At 44.4% G+C, this 22,641-nt stretch overlaps 2 protein-coding genes and 1 long non-coding RNA gene across 6 annotated transcripts in view; 1 reads left to right on the top strand and 2 right to left on the bottom strand.

The window, feature by feature from the left end:
- The window catches only part of Tm9sf4 (transmembrane 9 superfamily member 4), a 49,814-nt gene extending 45,197 nt beyond the window's left edge, over window positions 1–4,617 (bottom strand). For both annotated transcript variants that reach the window (XM_005320590.5, XM_078051589.1), the window contains exon 1: window positions 4,389–4,617. In XM_005320590.5, the coding sequence (XP_005320647.1) occupies window positions 4,389–4,403 (15 nt within the window). In that variant the 5' untranslated portion in view covers window positions 4,404–4,617. The remainder of the gene's footprint in view (window positions 1–4,388) is intronic.
- LOC120886332 (uncharacterized) lies at window positions 3,582–12,883 on the top strand. The gene is made up of 2 exons (XR_005729269.2): window positions 3,582–4,477; window positions 12,506–12,883. It is a non-coding gene; the product is annotated as an uncharacterized LOC120886332 (long non-coding RNA).
- A 3,364-nt stretch (window positions 12,884–16,247) lies between these two features.
- The window catches only part of Hck (HCK proto-oncogene, Src family tyrosine kinase), a 40,713-nt gene continuing 34,319 nt past the window's right edge, over window positions 16,248–22,641 (bottom strand). For all 3 annotated transcript variants that reach the window (XM_040274949.2, XM_040274948.2, XM_013356469.3), the window contains 3 exons: window positions 22,380–22,533; window positions 19,217–19,348; window positions 16,248–16,756 (listed from right to left, as the gene is read on the bottom strand). In XM_040274949.2, the coding sequence (XP_040130883.2) occupies window positions 16,554–16,756; window positions 19,217–19,348; window positions 22,380–22,533 (489 nt within the window). In that variant the 3' untranslated portion in view covers window positions 16,248–16,553. The remainder of the gene's footprint in view (window positions 16,757–19,216; window positions 19,349–22,379; window positions 22,534–22,641) is intronic.

Raw genomic sequence — 22,641 nt, 5'->3', positions numbered from 1 at the left:
TACGTGGCGCTGAGAATCGAACCCAGTGCCTCACGCATGCTAGGCGATCACACTACCACTAGAGCCACACCCCCAGCCCATTAAATTTTATTCTTAAGACAGGGTCTTAAATTTTATTTTGAGACAAGCTGGTCTTGAATTTACAATCCTCCTAAATCAGCCTCTCAAACAGCAAAGACTACATGGCTCTGCTACTGTGCCCAGCTCAAAAGAATCCTGATGTCATTCTATCCATTTCTCTGCCTTTAAACCATATCAAACCTAAGCAACCTCAAAACAGTGTGAACTGAGCCAGCAATTCCACTACTAGGTAAAGACCCAAGAAAACTGAAGACATATTCATGCAAAAATTTGCCCATAAATTTCTACAGCATTATACCTAATAGCTCAAAAGTGGGAACAATTCCAATGTCTGTCAACTAATGAAAAAAATAACCTGTGGTCTACCACATAATAGAACATTATTCAGGCATAAAAAGGAATGAAGCATTGATACATGCTATAAATGGATAACTTTGAAAACATAAGTAAAAAAATTCAGACACAGAAGACCAAATATTATAAATTCCCTTTATATGAAATGCCCAGAAAAGGCAAATCCATAGAGACAGAAAATATGTTAGTGGTTGCTAAGGGCTGCAGGCAGTAAGTGGGAGTGACTGACTACTACTGTTTCTTTTTAGGGTGATGAGAATGTTCTGGAATGAGACCCAACACTGAATATACTAAAACCTACTGAATTGTACGCTTTAAAAGGACAAGTTTTATGGCATGTGAATTATATGTAAAAAATAAAACTATAATACAATCCAAAACAGTTCGAATGACAGACAAGTAGAGACAAGTGAGACAAGTAGAGTTTTATTCTCTAAATTCAAGTTTCTAGACCAGAAATGCCTATAAATATACTCAATGTACATTTCCCAAGTTCCACCAAAATAATATTCCCAAGAGCAGTTTTACATAAAGAATGAGATAGGAGCCTGCTTCTCAATTTAGACCTAGCCAGATCAATTCCATATCCTATAACTTTATAGGGTAGGACAGGAGGAAGGCAAGAAAATTTTAAAAAGAACTTCAGTTTATAGGGGCTACCTTCTCCTATGGTGGGAGAAGTCTTGCCCTGCAGGTTCAGAAAACAGCCACTGTGCTAAGACCACCTGGGAGGTAGCAACCAAACCCTTGGGGAAGAAGAACTATTCACCAAGCTAAGGGAGGGAGGGAAAGGGGGGCTGTGGATATAGCTCAGTTGGTAGAGTGCTTACCTCCCATGCATAAAGCCCTGGGTTCAATCCCTAGCACTGCCAAAAAAAGAAAGAAAAAAAAAAAATGGGGTGGGGGGAGGGAAGCCATGCAGTCACAACCTGAATTTTCAAAACAAAAGAACAAAGCAAAAACCCAGCCTGTTCCCATGGCCACTGAATCCACTAGCTCAGTTCCTCTTTGGTTGTATGACCTGCTTCAGGAACCTGTGCACCCCAAATTAGATCCCACACACCCCATCCCCAATGGTTGTGAAACAGTCTATGTGTATGAAGATGTGGGGACCATTGTGACTTCCGCGTAATAAAGTGCTTGACACAGACCAAACTCAGTCTAATTTTAAGTCCAATTTTAAAAATATGTATTGCTAACTTATAACCTCTTAAAAACCTCTGAACAGGGTAGGAATTTCCATTTTGCCCATTACACATACACCCCTGTAACAACACTTTCATGCTTTCTCCCTACTGCACCAAAGTGTAGGTTTTATGCACTCTTCAGACTGGCCTCTGGGAGTCACTGTTTATATCACATACTCCATTTCTTAAAATCGGCTACGGTTTTCAAATGAAAGTGCAGTATAATATTCCCAGGTGGCACACTAAATCATTGTGCTAAGGATAAAATCTCATTTCCATGGCTTGTCTGCAGCATGAGAACAAACTGATTCTCTTAATGTATTGTCCTGGAGAGACAAGAAGCATGAACTTAAGAGAACAACAATCTATTTCAAAATACAGTCTGCAGACTACAAACTGTAGGCTACAACTCACCCTGATTTTAAGTCTGCTTCTAGGTTCACATTTACTCTTGCCTCAGTCCAATTTCATCTTGTGTCATTGTCTCCTACCCCCACCTATCAACATGCTTCAGATCCTCTACCCTGTGTTCCTCAAATGTGCCAAGCTCTCTATCTTGGCCTTTAGGTTTACCATTTCCTTCGCCTGGAACATTCCCTGCATAACTGATTCTTCCTTGTCAATCAAGTCTCAACTTACATCCCTTTCTCTGAGAAGACTTCTCTAATCACTCAATCCCAAATAGTTGTGTCACCCAGTCACTCCAATCACTATTACTTCACCTTGCTGTCTTCACAAACCTAACATTATGAAACATTAACTTATTATTTTTTAAACTGTTTTGTAGTTGTAGATGGACAGCATGCCTTTATTTTGTTTATTTTTATTTTTATGTGGTGCTGAGGATCGAACCCAGTGCCTCACACATGCTAGGCAAGCATTCTACCACTGAGTCACAGCTCCAGAACCTGGAACATTATTTTATGTATTTACTTATTTATGTATTTACATATTTACTTGTTCACTGCCTGTCACCTCAGACTAGAAAAGCTCCACAAGGAGCTCAAATTCACAAGTACACCTCCAGTTCCTGGCAGAGAGTAGGCACTCAAATATTTGCTGATTAAATAAATGTGTACCAAAAATATGTATTGCTAACTTATAACCTCTTAAAAACCTCTGAATAGGGCAGGAATTTCCCAGTGCAATGCTATAAATGCCACTTTATTGAACTTTTCCCTATGGTGAGAGGGTGTGACTTCCTGTCAAGTTCTTACACCATCTTTGTTCTGAATGTGGTAAAGGAAAAACAGGGGTTTCAACATATCACTTGGGATTTTCCCCACTTATGGTTCAAACTGAAGTCTGAGACCATGGGAACCAGGTGAGGCTGCAACCCCCCTCCCCGCTTTGGTGGTGTTGGGGATCAACCACAGGGCCTTGTGCATGCTAGGCAAGCACTCTACCACTAAGCTACAACACCAGCCACAGGATGTGAAATCTTTTACCTGACACTTGTGATTCTACAAAGAATCCTTCATCAAATAAACAAAAGATAAGTTATCAGTCAGCTAACAGAAGGAGAAAAATCCATTATTGGTCAATAGTCTACTGCTGTTTGGAGAAAATCAACATCAAAGAATTGAAGCAAGAATCTTCCTCCACTAAAGTCAAATGTTACATCCTATTCTCCAGGTTTTCCTTATCATTCACTCCCAGGATGAAATTATCTACTGAGATAACAATATCCAGGAAGACCCAGGAAATCTCTGGATTAAGTGACTTCAATTTTAGTGCTGAACACTTAACAAGCAGAATGTGAGCTGAACTTTGGAAGAAAAGCCAGTTCTTCAAAGACTTACTCCCAGGGTTCTGTAGGAGAAGCCCGCACAGCTTTTACCCCCACCTTCACCCACACATAGACTTTATCCTAAGGAGCTTCATCATAATGAGCATTTATCCCTAAGGAGCTGTGTGGCTCTGTAGGGGAATGGGAAGGGGAGGCAGCCTGGTGGGGCTAGAAGTGTTTTTCAGAATCTAGTTCACAGATCACCTCCATCATAATCACTGGAGTGCATATAAAGGTGCAGATCCCAGGGCAATGCCCAGCTCTACAGAGTTAGGACCTTTGGGAAGGAGGCTCAGGAAACTGTATTTTAACTTGCCTTCTCACACACAACCTTTTTCTTATGCATAGTAAAGTCTGAGAAACAGTGGGATAGAAGGACGCGAGAAGAGGCAAGGAGCTCATTGAAAAAGACAAGGGGTAGGAAAGGATCTGGGAATGGAAGATAGCGGTGGGCTAGGGGAGGGTGTGCTCTGCGTTATCAGCAGTCAAGAGGGGTGTGTGATGGGGACAGTTGAGGGTGGAGGTGAGAACAGAGCTTAGACTGGGAGGCTGGTCCGAAGCGAGGTCGCAGCAGCGGACTGGCCAGGACGTTGGGGAGGCGGGGAGAACAGGGTCTGGACGTGAGGGGGAGGAGCGAGGGTGGAAAAAACGGGGATTCTTCGGGGGGTGAGGACTGAAAGGTGAAATTGGGAAGTGGGGATCACAGGGGGCGGGGACCAAAGTAGGGCTGGGAACCCAGCGGAGGCAGTAGCCGAGGTCTTCCTCCGAAACGGCGCCTCTCCTAAAACTCCGGGCCTTGACAATCCTGAATGCGGGGCCAAGACCCGGGAGGGGGAATTGGGAGGCGAGCCCAGTCAGGAGTAACCTGAGCAGGGGTTCTGAAAATGGCTTGGCACCAGGCATGGGGTGCCGGAAGGTCCTGGGATACCCGAGAGGGCCCTGCCTCAGCTCCGGCTCCCGGAGTCTCCTTCACTCACCATCGCCGCCGCCATCTTGGATCCACGTGTCGCCGTGATGACGTCAGCGGAAGTGGTGCTTCCCTGGTTACGGACTTCGAGTCCTCGAGGTAGTCTATCAATTCCAATCTCTCCTGTCGTCGCGGTCAGCGAAAAGGCAAAGGAGACTTAACTCCTGCAAGACAGGCTAGTCGGAGCAGTCATGTCACTGACGAGGTGCAGAGAGAAGCTGGTGTAACTATTGGAGCCATATTAGCTCCTGGCAGAGACGGCGCCTCCCCTACTCTCGCTGCCTTGTGGGTAATGGAGTGTGCGAAACACGCTTGCTCTCTGGGTGCCATCTTTACTATTGGCAGAAAGACCCGTTGCCAGGGTTACCGAGACCTTGATAGAAGGAGGAGGGTGCTCCCGCAGCAGCCGAATTCTGAGAATAATCTGCAATTATGTGTTTATTTGCTTGACTAACATATATCCTTTCTAATAGACTATCCTGTGCATGAAGTTAGGGTCCTGTCTTTTATTTTACCTTGCTCTACTTCGTTGTCATCTGTAAAATAGGTAAGGGATTATAGTAACTCCATCCTAGGCTTCTGATGAAGATTCAGTCTCATAATGTTACATAGGATGCGTTCAATAAATAATTATCATTATATGCTTAGCTACACTCCTTCAGGCCTATAGTAGATGCGAACTGTACACTATGTATTAAATGAATGAATAAATGAAATGCAGCATATTTAGTGGAGGGAGACATCTTTGAATATGGACTTCACCGTGTTTGACTAGCTAAGTGTGTGACTTGAGGCAAGTCACTAAGTCTTGCTAAACCTCCGTTTCCAATACTGGTAAAAAGAGACTCAAATCATCATGGTATTAAGATTGAGAGAGCAAGGCCCAGAGGTACATACTTATGATCCCAGCCACTTGGGAGGCAGAAACAGGAGGATCCAAGTTCCAGGCTGGCATCAGCAACTTAGTGATACACTTGTTTCAAAATGAAAAGGGCAGGGGATGTAGCTCAATGGTAAAGTGACCCTTAGTTCAATCCCCAGTACCCTGCCCCCTCAGCAAAAAAAATAAAAATAAATAGATGGGAAAGACCTCAAAATTCATTTGATCTATGCATACCACTGTAAATTGGATATCTTGTTATATTGTTTCAAAAAGTTGTTAAAAGAATAATCATTAGTGGTAATAATCAGCATTGACTGAATGTTTGTTGTGTGCAGTAGCATTTAACATTATGCAAAAATAGTTCCTAAGACTCTTAGGTATCTAATTCTACCTAAGAGTGGTGAATTTTCTGCAAAGATGGCTACCAACAAGCCCTTTCATCCTTTCATGAGAATACGGTTTCTCCCTCCAAAAAATAAACTATTATCCTCCCATCGAATATGACTGGTTAAATCCCTTGCTTTGCAATAGAATGTTATACAAGTGGCTGCCACTTCTGAATCTAGGCCTTATGAGGTGTGGCAGCTTTTGCTCTACCCTCATAGGTGCAAAGAAGTCTGACTCCCCTGCTAGAGAGCCATGTGGAGAGACACAGAGGGCAGTCAATTCCTCAAGACATTCTGGAAACTCCAGCTGAGCACTACACATGTGCCCACACATTCCAACCCCAGCTGAGCTACCAACTAAATATAGCTGCATGAATAACCTCATCAGCACCAGGAGGAACAAAAGAACTGTCCAGCTGAGCCTAGTTGTTTTAGCTTTGGGGATTGCTTTATTATGGTGTAGTAAATCATTGAAACTGGTTACCTGCACAACCATCCTAAAAGGTAGTAGATCAGATATTATCCCTAAGAGGGAAGAAGCTTGAGAGACAAGAGGGATCTGTCATTGTCACAGAAAAAAATAGATTCCAAACTTGTAACCAGTTCTGGAGCTTGGGTTCTAGAGATTTCTTCCTATTTCTGGCTGCCCAAAGAGGACTGGCTGATAAAGAACAAAGCTCCATAAATGGCATATTAGTCCTCAATATTTCCGTGTTTCCCCTCCTCATGCTTTGTATTTTTTCCCAAAAGGACTTCCATATCCCAGTCTCCTTTGGTGACATAAGCCATAATATATGATTGTGCAGGAAGAATTGCATAAAGGCGAAAGTCCCTAAGGCTCATGAAAAGAAGAATGCGGCTCTGGTTGGTTGCTTCAAAACGGCCTTAAAGTGGCAGCCAACGTTGCAAATAGGGCTTGAATTTTAGTTTTGTTAGCGAAACTTTTCTGTAAAGAGGCAGAGAGTAGAAAGTTTAGACTTTGTCAACCATATGGCTGCATCATGACTGCTCAGCTGCCATCTTGCTACAATCCATGCATAATGGGCTTGGCTGCAGCCTGAGAAGTTTGCCAAATCCTGGTCCAGATGTAAAGTGATGGAGAAACTGTTCACATTGTAGATGGTACTTATATTGTGACCAGCATAAAACTGTGACTTTGGGAACTCCTACCTTATTCAGCAAAGTTGTTCCTGTCATTGATTAAAGAGTCTGGTTCTGATAGGTCTTATTATTTCACTTTCATCTTATTCATTAATGCAAGTGAAACTATCAAACTTAATTCATGCTGGAACTATACTAAGAAAGTATGTTGTCAACCAGGTTACCACTCTGGGCAACCAAAGCTCAACCCTGGGGCTGGGGGTGAGCTCAGTGGTAGACTTGCTTGCCTAGCAAGATTGAGGCCCTGGGTTGGATTTCCTGCACAATGATAGCAATAACAACAAGCTTGATCCCATGAGGAAACGCTGGGAAATAATAGTTATTCTACCTGGGAAGGGAGCTGAGAGTCACTAATAGAGGACTGCTCCCCAGGCCCTTAACTCCTACCTACTCTCAGCCTTCTGGGAACCCCTGCAACTGAGGCTTTTTGCGGTTTCCAGAAATATAAGCCCTCAGGCATAGTGATGCAAAAATGTCAGCAGAAAGCCCAGTCCACTCTAAGGGATAGGAGCACATGCCACACTCTCTGATGTCAAAGTCTGGAGGAGGACTGTCCAGGCTGGTATGCTACCCTAAAACATCCTCAGGGGTCTAGGCTCTATCCAACTTATCATTTTCCTCAGGGTCTAAATTGGCAGCTAGAGCTCCAGCCTTCACACACACTTTCTAGGCAGCAAGGCAGAGGAAGAGATGAGAAATGAGGGCAAAGAGCCTATACCAGTTGTCTCTTAAGAAAGGTTCCTGGAGAGCTGTGGATGTGGCTCAGTGGTAGGGCACTTAGCTAGCATGAGTGAAGCTCTGAGTTCAATCCCTAGTACAAAAAAAAAAAAAAAAATTCTTGGAATCTTCTATAACATACTTAAACTTATAACCATAATTATCAGAACTTAATGATGGGGTCATGTTTTGCTGCAAAAAGGGACTGGAAAATGTAGCTTTCATTCTAGGTGGTTATGCTCTCATGAAATAATTTTATTTCCTGCTGGGTGTGATGGCCCACACCTGTAATCCCAGTCATTTGGGAGGCTGAGGCAAGAGGATTGAAAGTTCAAGGCTAGCCTCAGCAATTTAGTGATATCTAGTCTCAAAATTAAAAAAAAAAAAAAAAGGTTGGGGGTGTAGCTCAGTGGTAGAGCTCTCTGGGTTCAGTCCCCAGTAAAACACACACACACACACACACACACACACACACACACACACACACACCTCTTCCGTTTCTCTAGAAGGAGAAATGTGGATATGGAGATGACCAGCAGTCACTGCCATGGCCTAAAAGGGAAGGAATGCAGATAGAGTGCAAATTGCTAAGAGCCTATGTCAGAATATACCATAAAGGGGACAGATGTGTGACAAAAATTAAGGGCCCACGTAGGGGACTAAGGAGGCAGTTGTATTCCAGACCACAGGAGAAGGTTGAAACAGAATGCTGAAGCTCAGTGCCAAGCAGGCCGTTTTGGCCTCAGATTGGAGCATCTTACTTGCCTTTCCTAGCCACCATCCGGGGGAGGATTCCATGCAGTTTTCCCTCAGAACAAGTAACATAAAAAGGATTCCCATGCGTTTTGTATAATTGTCAGACTTAATTTTTTAAGAGCAGTGCCATGGTTTGAATGTGTTCTCCAAAGTTCGTGTGTTGAATTAGTCCTCAATCCCATAGTGTTGAGAGGTGGGACTTAAGAATCAATTTGGCCATGAAGGTTCTGCCCTCACACGTGGAGGAGAGGGGTGAGTTCTCATGAGACTTTGCTCCTGATACAGATGATACAGATACTCCACCCCTCCCCACACAGTGCTCGGTTCCCCTTCTGCCTTCTGCCATGGGATGATGCATCAAGAAGGCCCTGGCCAGATGAGGGACCCTCAGCCTTGGTCTTCTCAGCTTTTAGAATGATAAGAAATAAATCTATGTTCTTTACATTTACCCAGTCTCAGGTATTCTGTTACAGCAGCAGAAAGGGGGTAAATAGTTTCAAGTACACAGAAAAATGAGTGCAAATTACAGTTCTAAAATAGCCCTTCATCTGCCCCCGATTTCCATTATTATTAACATCATGTGTTAGTGTGGTGTGTTTGTGACAACTGACGAACCAGTGTTGACATACTACTAAAGTTCATATTTTACAATAGGGTTCACTCTTTACATCCTATACTTTGTATGGGTTTGGACAGCTGTATGATGATATGTAAGCACCATGGTAATATCATACAGAAAGGTTTCACAGCCCTCCAAATGCCTTGTGTTTCACCCATCCATTCCTCCCTCCCTTTCTCCACACTCCTGGCAACCCTTAATCTCATTACAGCCTACATGGTGGTACTTTTTAAGAATGTCATATAGTTGGAATCTACAGCAAATGACCTTTCACCTAGCAATATGCATTTAAAATTTATCCATCTCTTTTCATAACTCGTTTCTTTTTAACACTGAATAAAATTCCATTATATGGATGTATCCATTTGCCTATGAAAGTAAATCTTTTTTCTTTCTTTTTGCTGTTACATCTCAGTCCTTTTTTTTTTTTTTTTTGGACAAGTTCTCGCTACGTTGCTGAGGTTGGTCTCAAACTTCCAATCCTCCTGCCTCAGCCTCCTGAGTCGCTGGGATTACAGGCTTGTGCCACTATACCCAGCTTCAAAAGATATCTTGATTTCTTCTGAGTTATGGTATTTATGAATAAAGTTTCTCTGAACATCTCTACGCAGGTTTTGTGGGACATAAATTTTCAATTCAAATGGGTAAACACCAAGGAGCCCAAATGGTGGATCATATGGTAAGAGAAAGTTTAGCTTTCTAAGAAATTGCCAAATGTCTTCAAAAGCAAGCCGTTTTGCCTTCCCACCAGCAGTGAGAGGTCCTGTTGCTGTATGGCATCAGCATCTGGCATTGTCAGTGTTTTGGATCTTAGTCATTCTAATAAGAGTGTCATTGTCATTCTAATTTGCATTTCCCCAATGGTATGTGATGTGGAGCATCTTTCATGCATAATTGCTATCTGTATATCTTCTTTGGTGAGGTGTTTTCAGATCTCTTGCCCCCACCCCCCACCCCTTTTTATGGTATAGGGATTCAACCCAGGGGTGCTCTACCACTGACTGATACAGCCTTTATTATTATTATTATTGCTTTTAAATTTTGAGACAGGGGTCTTGCTCAGTTGCCAAAGCTGGCCTTGATCTTTTGATTCTCAGGCCTCACTTTCCTGAGTGACCGGGGATTTGCAGCATCTACCACTGTGCCTAGTTTGCCTATTTTTATATTGAGGGTTTTTGTTTGTTTGTTTTTGTACTGGCAGTTAAACCCAGGGAAGCTTCACCACTGAACTACAATGCCATTCCTTTTTATTTTTGAGACAGGGTCTTTCTAAGTAGTGCTGAGTGTCATGTTAAATTGCTGAGGCTGGTCTCAAACTTGCAATGCTCCAATCTCGGCTTCCCATGTGGCTGGGATTACAGGTTTTGTTTTGTTTTGTTTTTGTATTGGGGATTGAACCCAGAAGTGCTTAATCACTGAGCCACATTGTATTTAGAGACAGGGTCTCACTGAGTTGCTTAGGGCCTCCCTAAGTTGCTGAGGCTGGCTTTGAACTCGTGATCCTCCTGGCTCAACTTCCCAAGCCATTGGAATTACAGGTGTGCACCACCGTGCCTGGCAGGACTACAGGCTTTTTGGTACTAGGATCGAATCCAGGGTGTTTAACACTGAGCTACATTCCCAGTTCTTTTTTCTTTCTTCTTCTTTTTTTAATCTTGAGACAGGGTCTTGCTAAGTTATTGAGGCTGACGTTGAACTTGAGATCTTCCTGCCTTAGCTTTATGTGTCACAGGGATTACAGGCATGTGCCAATGGGACCAGCTTTTTTAAAATTATTATTTCTTTTTTAAATTTGTTTTAATTAGTTACACATGACAGTACAATGATCTTGACATATCATACATTTGAATCAGATAGGGTATCACTTCTCATTTTTCTGAGTGTACAGGTTTCAGAATCACATTGGTCATGCAGTCACGTATATACCCACAGCAATAATAATGTCTATTTTATTCTGCTGTCCTTCCATTCCCCCCTTCCCCTCCCCTCCCTTCGCTTTTTTTTAAATTTATTTTTTGTTTTCAGCGGACACAACATCTTTGTTTGTATGTGGTGCTGAGGATCGAACCCAGGCCGCACACATGCCAGGCGAGCGCGCTACCGCTTGAGCCACATCCCCAGCCCCTCGCTTTTTTTTTATTGTTGAGTTTTGAGAGTACTTTGTATATTTTGGATATTAGTCTTTCCATCGGTTATGTTTTGCAAATGTTTTCTCCAAACTTGGGGCTTCTTTTCATTTTTTAAACAATGCACTTTGCAGAGCAGATTTTTCAATTTTAATGAAGTCCAGTTTACTTTTTTTTTGAGACAGGGTCTTGCTTTGTTGCCCAGGCTGGCCTCTAATTCCTGGATTTAAGTGATCCTTTTGTTTCAGGTTAACTTTTTCTTTTCTTTTTTTGGTACCAAGGGTTGAACCAGAGGATGCTTACGGACTGAGCCACATCCCAAGCCCTTTTTTATTTTTGAGAAAAGATCTGCTAAATTGCTTAAGGACTCACTAAGTTGCTGAGGCTAGCATTGGAATCCTCCTGTCTCAGCCTCCAGAGTCTCTGGAATCACATGTCTGTGCCATTGCATCCAGTTCAGGTTAACTTTTTCTTTCATGGATCATGCTTTTGGTGTTGTATCTATACCCATATTTTTGTTTGTTTTTCCTGTGACCAGAGGAATAACTCAGTGTTGGCTGAAGGAGTAGGAGGACAGGAGCTGACTCCTTAGCCTTGTCCCTACAGTCACAGGCTCTAACTCCTGAGATCATGTCTCAGTCAGCTATTGCTATAACAATTCTACATAACAAAGCAACCATAGAATTCAAATGCGTATGATAATAAGCATTTCATTCTCGTCCACTTGTCCACAGATCAGCTGGGGTTCCGCTGATCTGGGCTGGGCTCAGCTAAGTTTAGTGGCCCCCTGCAGGCGGAGTCCCACCCTGTTCCAAATGTCACTCATCTTCCTTAGGCCATGTTCTTTTTAGGGCAAAAGGTTGGAGCAAGCCTAGACCTGCAAACATATTTCAAGCCTCTAACATCCCATTGGCCAAAACAAGTCTCATGGCCAAGCTCGCCATCCATGGGGCAGGATGTGTACTCCTCCCATGGATCCCGAATCCCGTGTACCTCCAATCAGGAGGGCAAATTCCCATTGCAAGACCATGGGTTTTGCTTTCGGATACCTGTCAGGATGGCCTTAGGCCTGAGCCTAAGCAACTCCGTTTTAAAAACTCCAGTTTGAAACCTGCAGTCTTACCAGGTGCGCCTAACGGAGCCCTCCAGTGTGGTCCTCAGGCACCAACAAGTCACTTCTCCCAACCCTGATAAACTCGGAGTGAAGCCCCTGGCAGGCTGTCCTCACCAGATAAGAGGGAAAGGGGAGAAAATTAGGGTGTAAATGACATCACTGAGAGACCCGGGGCAGCTGATAAGGATAGAAAGAGGAGTCAAAAGCCCCAAATTTGGTATAAATAATAGAGCAAATGAACAGACATTCAGCCAGCCGACAGTAATGCCCTCACGCTGAGAGCCTGAGGACCTGGACTGAAGTCACCACACCTTTCATGGTTTGCTGACCCTCTGAGCTGTTCTCACCGCCCTCAAACTCCACAGCCACTTCTTGACCCTGGTGAGAGCCGCAGCTTCTCCCTAGGACCGCCTCCCCAGCCAGCTGTCACCTCCACCCCAGGAGAAGCCTTCCTTGGTTCCTGATCTGATCACCGACGTCTGAGTGGGCATCTGCTGGACCGAGAGCCTAAGGCTTGAGACTTCTGATCTGACACTTGAGCTTAGCACGCAGAGGGAATGTCTGTCGTGAGCCTGTCATGATTAAGCGTTTGCAGTGCTTAGAATCAATCTAGAATTGTTTGCTGTGAATTGATGATGTCTGTTGCAGTGTCCAGCATTGAGCATTGTCATTTTCTTGATTAAGAACGTAGAGTGAAATTGTATTGAGTGATCTGAGTGAATAAAGCATTGACTAGGACAGAAGCGCGTGGACATCTTTATTTCTCCCCTTGGACTGCATAAGTCACACCTTTTGTTCCTCACGACAATACCCAAGCCTCCACCCAAACCAAAAAGCAAGAGAGAAATGAAATGACCAACTGGCAGGTTATGATATTATGCTGTGTTTATTTTGGGTTTCTTCCATGGTTCCTGGCTCATGACTCCCTCCACAAGGTGGACCATAAAAACGGAACTTTCTCTAAGGTGGGTCCCAGAAACTAATCTTCCCTTGCCTTTTTGTCTAAGAGTTTGCCTTTTTGTCTCTGACCTCCTCTTGTTCTGCAGTAGGTGATAAGACCCCTCCTTACTGCAGCTGGGTCCTGCCCCAAACCCTGGAGGAAGGACAGCCACAGAGAGAGGCAGGAAAAAAAATCTAAATACCTAGACCTTGCTGGGTTCCCCACCCAGTCTGTCAGCAAAATGCCTATACAATAAAGTGCTCATAAAACCCCCAAAGGACAGGGTTCACAGAGCTCCTGGGCAGCTGAACACTTGGAGATTTCCAGAGGGTGGCAGGTCCGGACAGGACATGGACATGTCATGCATCTCCCCCCACACCTCACCCTCTGCCTCATTTCCTGTGTATCCTATATAATGTCCTTTATGATAAACCATTAAAACCTAAGCGCTTCCCTGAGTTCTCTGAGCCACTTGAATCAATGTATTGAATCCAAGGAGGGGTTTGTGAGAACCCCGACTTGTGACAGTTGGTCAGAAACACAGATGAAACAGCTGAGGTTGTGACTGACATCTGAGGTCAGATGTCAGGGGCAGTGTTGGGGACTAGACCCTCAACCTGTGGGATCTGATGCTTTCTAAGTGAATAGTGCTATAAACCGAATTGGATTAGAGGTCACCCCTTAGTGTCCATTATGGCAGAACTGTTTCCTGGATGGTAGGGGAAATCCCACACCTTTTAGAGTCACAGAAATCTGTGTTGATTGTGGTGTGAAAACAGGAAAAACAGACACTTTGGACACTTTTGATTTTTTTCCTAGATATATATAAGTTAAAACATGTTGGGGCTGGGGATGTGGCTCAAGCGGTAGCGCACTGGCCTGGCAAGCGAGGGGCTCTGGGTTCGTTCCTCAGCACCACATAAAATAAAGATGTTGTGTCCACCAAAAACTGAAAAATAAATAGTAAAAAATTCTCCCTCCCCCCCCCTCTCTCTTCTTTCTCTCTTAAAAAAAAAAAAAAAAAACATGTCTAGGAAAAAACCCAAAGTGTTTGTTTTAGCTAGCTTAACTCTCCACTGTTTTTCTTATACCCAGTCTTTTTTTTTGTTTGGTACCAGGGATTGAACCCAGGGGTACTTAACCACTGAGCCACATCCTAGCCTATTTTTATTTGTTATTTTGAGACAGGGTCTCGCTAATTTGATGAGGCTGGCTTTGACCTTGAGATCCTCCTGAACCCCTGGGATAACAGGCGTGTGCCACCACTCCCACCCTTTATACCTAGTTTTTAAGGTTAGAACCGCTGACAGGTGCACAGTAGATTCAACAGATATAGATTTCTGTGTGACCCTGGGGGTTTGTGTTAGTTAGCTTTCCATTCCTGTGACAGTGTACCTGAGAAAAAATCATCTTAAAACAGGGCAAGAGTTATCTTGGCTCATAGTTTCAGAGGTTTCAGTTCATGGTCACTTGGCCCTGTCACTTTAGTCCTGTGGGAGGCAGAACACCTCGGTGGAAGCACAGGACAAAAGAAACTGTGCTGTACATGATCAGGAAGCAGAGAGAGGGAGGAGACAGAGAAGCTGGGATTTCCATATACCTTTCAAGGTCATGCACCCAAAGGCCTACTTCCTCCAACTTGGCCGGCCTCCTAACATTTCTGCCACCTTTCTGTAGCCTGGTAAGCTATGAATCCATAAATGGATAAATCCATTCATGAGATCAGAGTCCTTGTGATCCAGTCACCTCTCTCCTAATGTTCTGACCCTGAACATTGTTGCTTTATACACAAAACCTTCAACATATCACCTTATGAGGGACCAAACCATAACCAGGGCGCTGAGATACAGATCCTTCAGGGGATGCAATAATATTGAAAAGTGTCATCGCGCCCTATCCCATTACCTACGTCTTCTTATCTTTCCCCCATGTCCAAAGCTAACTGCCATGCAGGACACGGTGGCGCACGCCTATAACTGCAGGGGCTCGGAGGTTGAGGCAGGAGGATCCTGAGTTCCAGCCTCAGCAAAAACGAGTCACTAAGCAAGCAACTCAGTGAGACCCTGTCTCTAAATAAAATATAAAATAGGGCTGGGGATGTGGCTCAGTGGTCAAGTGCCCCTGAGTTCAAACCCTGGTAACCTCCCCCGACCCCCAAAACCAAAAAAGTTAACTGCCAGAAAGGTTCAGTTTTTCACCTGTGGGAAGCACCCCCTGCTTTCTTGTCTCCTCTGCTTCCTGTTAAGTCTCCCTCCCCAGCCCATCGAGAGCTTTCCAAGCACGGTACGAGGTATCTCTCAGCTGCCCCATTTCTAGACTCCAGGATTCCTGCAACAATGAATACCATCTTAACAATCACGATGGCCATGTGGCCATAGGAGCTGCCAGGGCTTCAGGTAGCACCCACCCTGGGGGAGATCTAGACCAACCAGCTCAGCTAGAAACATGGCTTGGCAGGACAGTCAGATCATGAGAAATCATTCCTAGCATCTGGCAGTACCTGGTCCTGGGAGGCAGCACTCATCCAGCATCTGGATGCCAGTGCGATAGGCAGAATAACGGCCCCTCCAGGATGTTCATGACCTAACCCCCAGAGACAGTGACAAGGTTACCTTACTTACACAGCAAAAGGGACTTTCCACATACGATTAAGGATCTTGAGATGGAAAAAGTGTTCTGTATTTTTTGGGCAAGTCCAGTGTAATTCCAGGGATCCTTACATGCTGAAGAGGGAAACAGGAGACTCAGAATTGGTATAGGGGAAGCGATGATGGAAACAGAGTTCAGAATGATGTACAGAGGCAACCATGAGCCAAGGCAGGTGTGGCCTCTTGAAGGCAGAAAAGACAAGGAAACAATTTTCCCCCTGGGTCCTCCAGAAGGAAGGCAGCTCTGACAACCCATTTCAAACTCTGATTTCTGGAACCATAAGATAATAAATTTGCATTGTTTGAAGTCACCATACTTGTTACAGCAGCAATAAGAAACTAATACAGCCAGCAATTGTTTTAGGATAGTTGGAAAACTTTGAGCATTGAATGTCACTTTTCTTTACACTTCTGCTCTCTAGGAATGTCCTTCCGCCTGCAGCAAGAAGGCAAATAGGTATTCTGGAACTGGAAGGACAGGAGGGCAGAACTTCCAGTAAAGGCCTTGGCATTCATATCTTTTATCCAATAGTTTTTATTTAAATACTTATTTTATAATTTTAAACATTTCTAAATCACAGCTGTAATTGGAATTCAATCATCCCAGGCAATAGAAATATCAACTTGGGAGACTCCTGAGAATGGCACAGTGTGGATTGGTAGAGTAAAAAAGAGACTGTCCAGTCCACCCATCCACTTGGCAGGTGAGGAGACTGTGGCTGCAGTGAGGGTGGGTGTCTGGGAATGGGAAGGATGAATGGGCTCCAGTGGCTGGTGTTGGAGACACCTCCTGGGCACCTCCTGGCCCCGGCCTGGTCCTGCCCATCAAGGCTGTTGTTGGTACTGGCTCTCGGTGGCCGTGTAGAAATCATCCAGCACACTCTGGATATATTCAAAGGTGGGCCGCTCTTCCGGGCGGTTTTTCCAGCAGCGGGTCATGATGTTGTAGAGCTCCTCGGGGCAGTGCTCGGGTCGAGGCATCCGGTACCCGTGCTCCAGCGCCCTGATCACCTCTGGGTTTGACATTCCTGGGAAGGAGCCGGGGAGTTAGGAAGGGAGGGATTGGGAAGTGGGAGCCCAGGGTGGACAGATACTGTGGCCACCCCAACAACCACGGCTCCCCATCTCCCCTTGCAGGCTGAGCCCCTCCCACTGAGAAAGCCAGACGTTCCCTTTGCCAGCTTTCCTTGTGGCTAGGGCCTGGGACCCAGGAAAGGACAAGGGGAGCTGAGGGGGAGATGTTCTCCTTCCTGATTGAGTGAGGCATGGCGCACACCCCTTCCTTTCTTCCTTTGGACACTGGGAGATGACGAAATACTTGGAGCTGTAGCAACAAACTTACCCACATGGGGAACACCATCAACTAACTCAGCGTCCTGACAGCTGTTGGGCTGCTGAACTAACCGGCCACCATGGCCTGACTTCTTTCAATGGGGAATAATGACTTGCCTCTTGTTTCAGAAACACTTTGTGTATTATTTTTGTTATTTGCTGCCTAATGCATTCAAATGGATACAGGGCTCTATAACCCATTGCCCTGGATAACTAGTGTTCTCACAAAACAAAAGTCAGATGGCCAGATTCAAGGTCATCTTATGAGTGGGATGATTTCCTTGTTCAATTTAGGTTTACATTAGTTACATATTAGAACAACTGTTAAATGCCTGTGATTCCCTGATTTTATTTATTTATTTTGGTCCTGGGGATTGAACCCAGGTGTACTTTATCATGGCTACATCCTCAGCCCTTTTTATTTTTTAATTTTGAGGCAGGATCTTGGTGAGTTGCTGAGGCTGGCCTCAAACTTGCAATCCCCCTGCCTCAGCCTCTGGAGCTGCTGGGGTTACAAGTGTGTGCCACTGTACCTGGCTTCCAATTTTATACTCTCAATCTTTTTTTTTTTTTTTTAAAGAGAGAGTGAGAGGGGGGGGGACAGAGAGAGAGAGAGAGAGAATTTTAACATTTATTTATTTTTTTCTTAGTTCTTGGCGGACACAACATCTTCGTTTGTATGTGGTGCTGAGGATCGAACCCGGGCCGCACGCATGCCAGGCGAGTGCGCTACCGCTTGAGCCACATCCCCAGCCCCAATATACTCTCAATCTTGAACTTTAAACTCATGGATTCGAGGGCTCCCTTAGACATCTTTACTTGAATGTCTATATGTCACCTCCAATTTAACAAGGCTAAAACAACTCTTGAATTTCTACTGTTCCATTAAAGCCAGGATAATCATTCTCTATTCTCCTTCCCTGACCTCTCCATCGGCAAGTTATCTTTTCTTCTTTTGAAAAGTAGCATCACTCCATTAGTTTGTCTTAGTTGATGGGGATAGGATTTAAATTCAGTGCTGTATGTGTGAAAAGTCAGGGACTCTTTATATCCATCTTGATCCTCCCCAGTGTTCTAGTTACAGACATCCCAAGTATTCCCTGAGTCCCAGGCAATCTACATGCATCTACATTCAATCTACATGCAATCTACTTGGTATACATCTTTGTATACCGAGTGTTGGGCACTTTCCTTAGGCAGGGGGATATATTGATCCATTTGACAAGTCATTACTAAGCCCACTATAGGTCAAGCACAGAGGTGGGCACTGGGGTCACTGGTAAGGAATACAGCCAGGGGCTGGGATTGTGGCTTAGCGGTAGAGCACTTGCCTAGCATGTGCAGGGCCCTGGGTTCGATCCTCAGCACCACATAAAAATAAATGAATGGAATAAAGGTATTGTGTCCAACTATAACTAAAAAAATTATATATATATATGTATATATATATTTAAAAAGGAATACAGCCACGATTTCTGGCCTTATGGTCTTAGAATCTGATGGAGAAAATTTTAAGCAAATACCTGGTTTTCAATTAGGATGGAAGCCATGGATGAATATAGCATAGAATATTATGAAAGGAAATCACAGGGGAGACATGCTATACTTTAGATGACTGGGGGGAGGGACAGCAGGAAGCTGGAGAGGGCGGCAGAGGCCAGATCATGTGGTGCCTAATGGCCAGGTGAGGCGTTAGGAGGGTTTGTATTAATTATAATGGTGAATAAAAGAATTAGGGATGGAGAAGGCACGAGATCTGATTTACAGTTTAGAGAAATCTTTTTGGTCGCAGTTGAAGAACGGCCTATAAGCGAGAGAGGGGAGAAACAGCAGGACAGATTGGGAGGCCACGGTGGTGAGCAAGGTGTCATGGCCTGGGAGCAGGTAAGGCTGTTAGAGGTGGGCAGACGTGGGACGTGTTTCCGATTGAATAGCCAGGACCCTGTGACTGCTTGGATATGATAAGGGGTGAGAGAGGAGAGGGCCGAGGAAGCCCCTAGACTGCCAGCTTAGGAAATTGGGCAGATGGTGGTGCTTTAGCAGAGATGGGAAAGGCAAGGGAAGGCGGAGGGTAAGGATCAAGGACTGGGAATGAATATGCCAGTGAGATGGACCCGGTGCCTGGCCAGGTCCCAAGCCAATGCCCCCTTCCCTACCTGGGTAAGGGATCCGGCCATAGGTGACAATTTCCATCAGTAGGATTCCAAAGGACCAGACGTCCGACTTGATGGTGAAGGAGCCGAAGTTGATGGCCTCAGGAGCTGTCCACTTGATGGGGAACTTGGCCCCTGCAGGGGCGGACAGAGCAGAGTCAGGGGCCTCTGGAGAGCAGTTGGGGCTGAGTCTCTGCTAGGGCGAGGGAACAAATAGGACAGGGCAATAGCTGCTCCCCGCAGGGCTGTGGAAGCAAGGGACATCCATCTGCAGGACAGATGGCAGAGGAGAGTGGACACCTTGTTGACACTCAAATGATATCCCAGTGAACTATAGCTCAGAAGAATGGAGTCCTAGAGGGCACAGAGTGTGGGGACAGAGACATCAGGGGGCCTTGGTCCCCTCAGCCCTGGAAATGGGGGAGGGGAGGACATTGGCTCAAGTCTCTGAGGTCACAGGGTATCTCCTCCCTGCTCCCCACTTCTTTCCACCTGCCCTGGGAGGGGCTCAGTCAGCCTTTTGTTAGCGTTTCTCTTAACTAAGTTAGGTGTGGTGACACGGATGGTAGGATGCAGGTGCTTCTGACTCCGGATGAGTTTACACCCTGATAAAGCCATCGTGAAGGTGAAAATCCCATAATAAAAGTGCATTGAATCCACCCCACCTCCTGACCCTCTTAGCTCAGTCGTGTGGGCACACGGCAGAGGCTCGGTTGTTCCCCGGGCTCAGTGGCTCAGTGCTGCAGCCGAGCATGGTGAGAGAGGGCCCTACTGCATATCACTAGTCTGGAGAAGAAATCAGAATTCAAAGCATGCTTCTGCTGGATGTGGATTGCTTTTGCCCCATTGCAAAGTTGAAAAATCATAAGTTGAACCATCACAAATTGGGAGCCATCTGCATGTTCTTTGGATCTGATGAGACCAGCATTATGACTGAGGATTGAGAGTGCTCTTGGGGCTGGGACTGTAGCTCAGTGGTAGAGCACTTGCCTCGCACGGAGGAGGCACTGGTTTCAATCCTCAGCATCACATAAAAAGTAAATAAATCAAATAAAGGTATTGTGTCCATCTACTACTAAAAAAAAATTAAAAAAAGAAAAAAAGAAACTGCTCTGTGTGTGTGTGTGTGTGTGTTTCTCCTTCCCTTTCTTCCTTTAGATTTAGAGAGTTTTTATTTCCTGCATATCCTCTCCTGGTTTAGAAATTATACATTCTACTTTTCTTTTTTTAAAAATAAAATTTAACTTTTTAATTTTATTTTTTATTTTTTAGTATTGGAGTGCTTAACCACTGAGCAAAATCCCCAGCCTTTTCATTTTTTTTTTTTTTTTTAAATTTTGAGACAGGGTCTCACTAAAGTTACTGAGGCTGGCTTTGGACTGGCCATCCTCTTGCCTCAGCCTCCAGATCTGTTGGGATTACAGGCGTGTGTCACCACGCTTGACTGGTTTAAACATTTTTATTGAGTCATAACAAACATAAGATTAAAGCGTTCAAACTCTAAGGTACAACTTGATGCATTTATATGTATATAAATGCATTTTTACATATAATGCATATTTATACATAAATGCATTTCACTTATATATAAATATTACTATAACAATATTATTATACATACATATAATAAATACACACCTTTGTAATCACCATCAGATTAGGGTATAGAACTCTTTAAGCATTAAAAGGCTCCCCTGCTCCTTCCTAATCACTACTTCCCTACTCCAGGTAGCCGCTATTCTGACCTCTGTTACTAGAAATGAATTTTGCCTGTTTTTTTCTTTAACAGTTTTTTTTTTTTTTTTTTGGTACCTGGGATAGAACCCAGGGGCGCTTAACCACTAAGCCACATCCCCAGCCCTTTCTTATATTTTATTTAGAAACAAGATCTTGCTGAGTTGCTTAGGGCCTCACTAAGTTGCTGAGGCTGGCTTTGAACTCATGATCCTCCTGCCTCAGCCTCCTAAACCATTTCTTTAACAGCTTTATTGACATACAATTCACAGACACAGCATCCATGCATTTAAAATATACAGTTTAATAACTTTTAGAATATTCACTTTTAGAATATTTTCATCACACTCCCCTGAAATTCCATAGTACTCATTCCTCATTTTTTCCCAACTCTCCACCCCAGCCCTAGGCAGCCACAAAGTCACTTTCTGTGTTTATGACTGCACCTGTTCTGGACATTTCATATGAGATGCATCTGTGTGCCTGGCTTTCACTTAATATGTTGTTTCCAAGGTTCATCTATATTGCAGCATCTTTCAATCCTTCATTCCACTGTATGGTCAAATAACATTCCATTGAATGAACGGGCCACATTTTGTTTATCTGCTAATCAGTTGATCAACATTAATTAAGGCTGTTTCCATTTTTGGCAACTATGATAATGCTGCTATGAACTTTTATTATGAGTTTCTTTTTATTTATTTATTTTTTATTTCGTATGGACAGAAGCATTCAGCATCAACACTTTTTTGGGGGATCTGATTTATTTCAATTTCATATCGTTCTGTAAGAATCATCCATTTGGTTGCCCGTGGTGTTGGAATGTGCTTTGCATTGCTGCCTGGTATTATATTATATTATGTGAATATTTCACAACTTATGTGTCCATACTACTGTTCATGGACATTGGGAGACTTCCTTTTTGTCTATTGTGCATAAAGTTGCCTTTTGTTTGGTTTGGTTTGGTTTGGTATCAGGGATTGAACCCAGGGGTGCTTTCCCACTGAGCCACATCCTCAGTCCTTTTTAAATATTTTATCCAGAGACAGGATCTCTCTATGTTTTCTTAGGGCCTTGCTAAGTTCCTGGGACTGGCTTTGAGTTAGGAGTTCTCTTGCCTCAGCCTCCCAAGCTGCTGGGATTATAGGCATGCACCACTATACCCAGCCATCAAGTTGCTCTTAACCCTGAACTTCAACATGCACTTGCCTCACTAAGTCTAGAACTGATCAGTGCTTCTCAATCTGCTCTGAAATTTCCCTCTCGAAGTCACTGGGAGAGATTCAAGTCCAAGACCTCACCAGCTTCGTAACACAGAGGTAATATTGGGTATATGGACATTTGCCCCTTGCCGTCGCTCTCGCAGGCATCTCCTCTTGGCACTCATAGTCCATCCGAGAGGGCACGTGGGGCTGCAGGTGGCATTCCCTACCTTCCCGAGCCGTGTACTCATTGTCCTCGATGATCCGTGCCAGGCCAAAGTCAGCAATCTTACACACCAGGGATGCAGAGACCAGGATGTTGGCGGCTCGGAGGTCCCGATGGATGTAGTTTCTCTGCTCGATGAAGGCCATGCCTTCTGCAATCTGCATCCAAAATGGAGACACTCTCACCCTTGGATATGGCCCAGCCCAAGAGGTTCTCCCCCCTAAACCAGAGCAGCGGGGAAGGACTAACCAAGTGGGAGAAAAGTG

This window comes from Ictidomys tridecemlineatus, chromosome 5, assembly GCF_052094955.1.
Source record: "Ictidomys tridecemlineatus isolate mIctTri1 chromosome 5, mIctTri1.hap1, whole genome shotgun sequence".
Taxonomy (NCBI): domain Eukaryota; kingdom Metazoa; phylum Chordata; class Mammalia; order Rodentia; family Sciuridae; genus Ictidomys; species Ictidomys tridecemlineatus.
The sequence above is the reverse complement of the archived record's forward strand: the minus strand, read 5'-3'. Positions and strand labels throughout refer to the sequence as shown.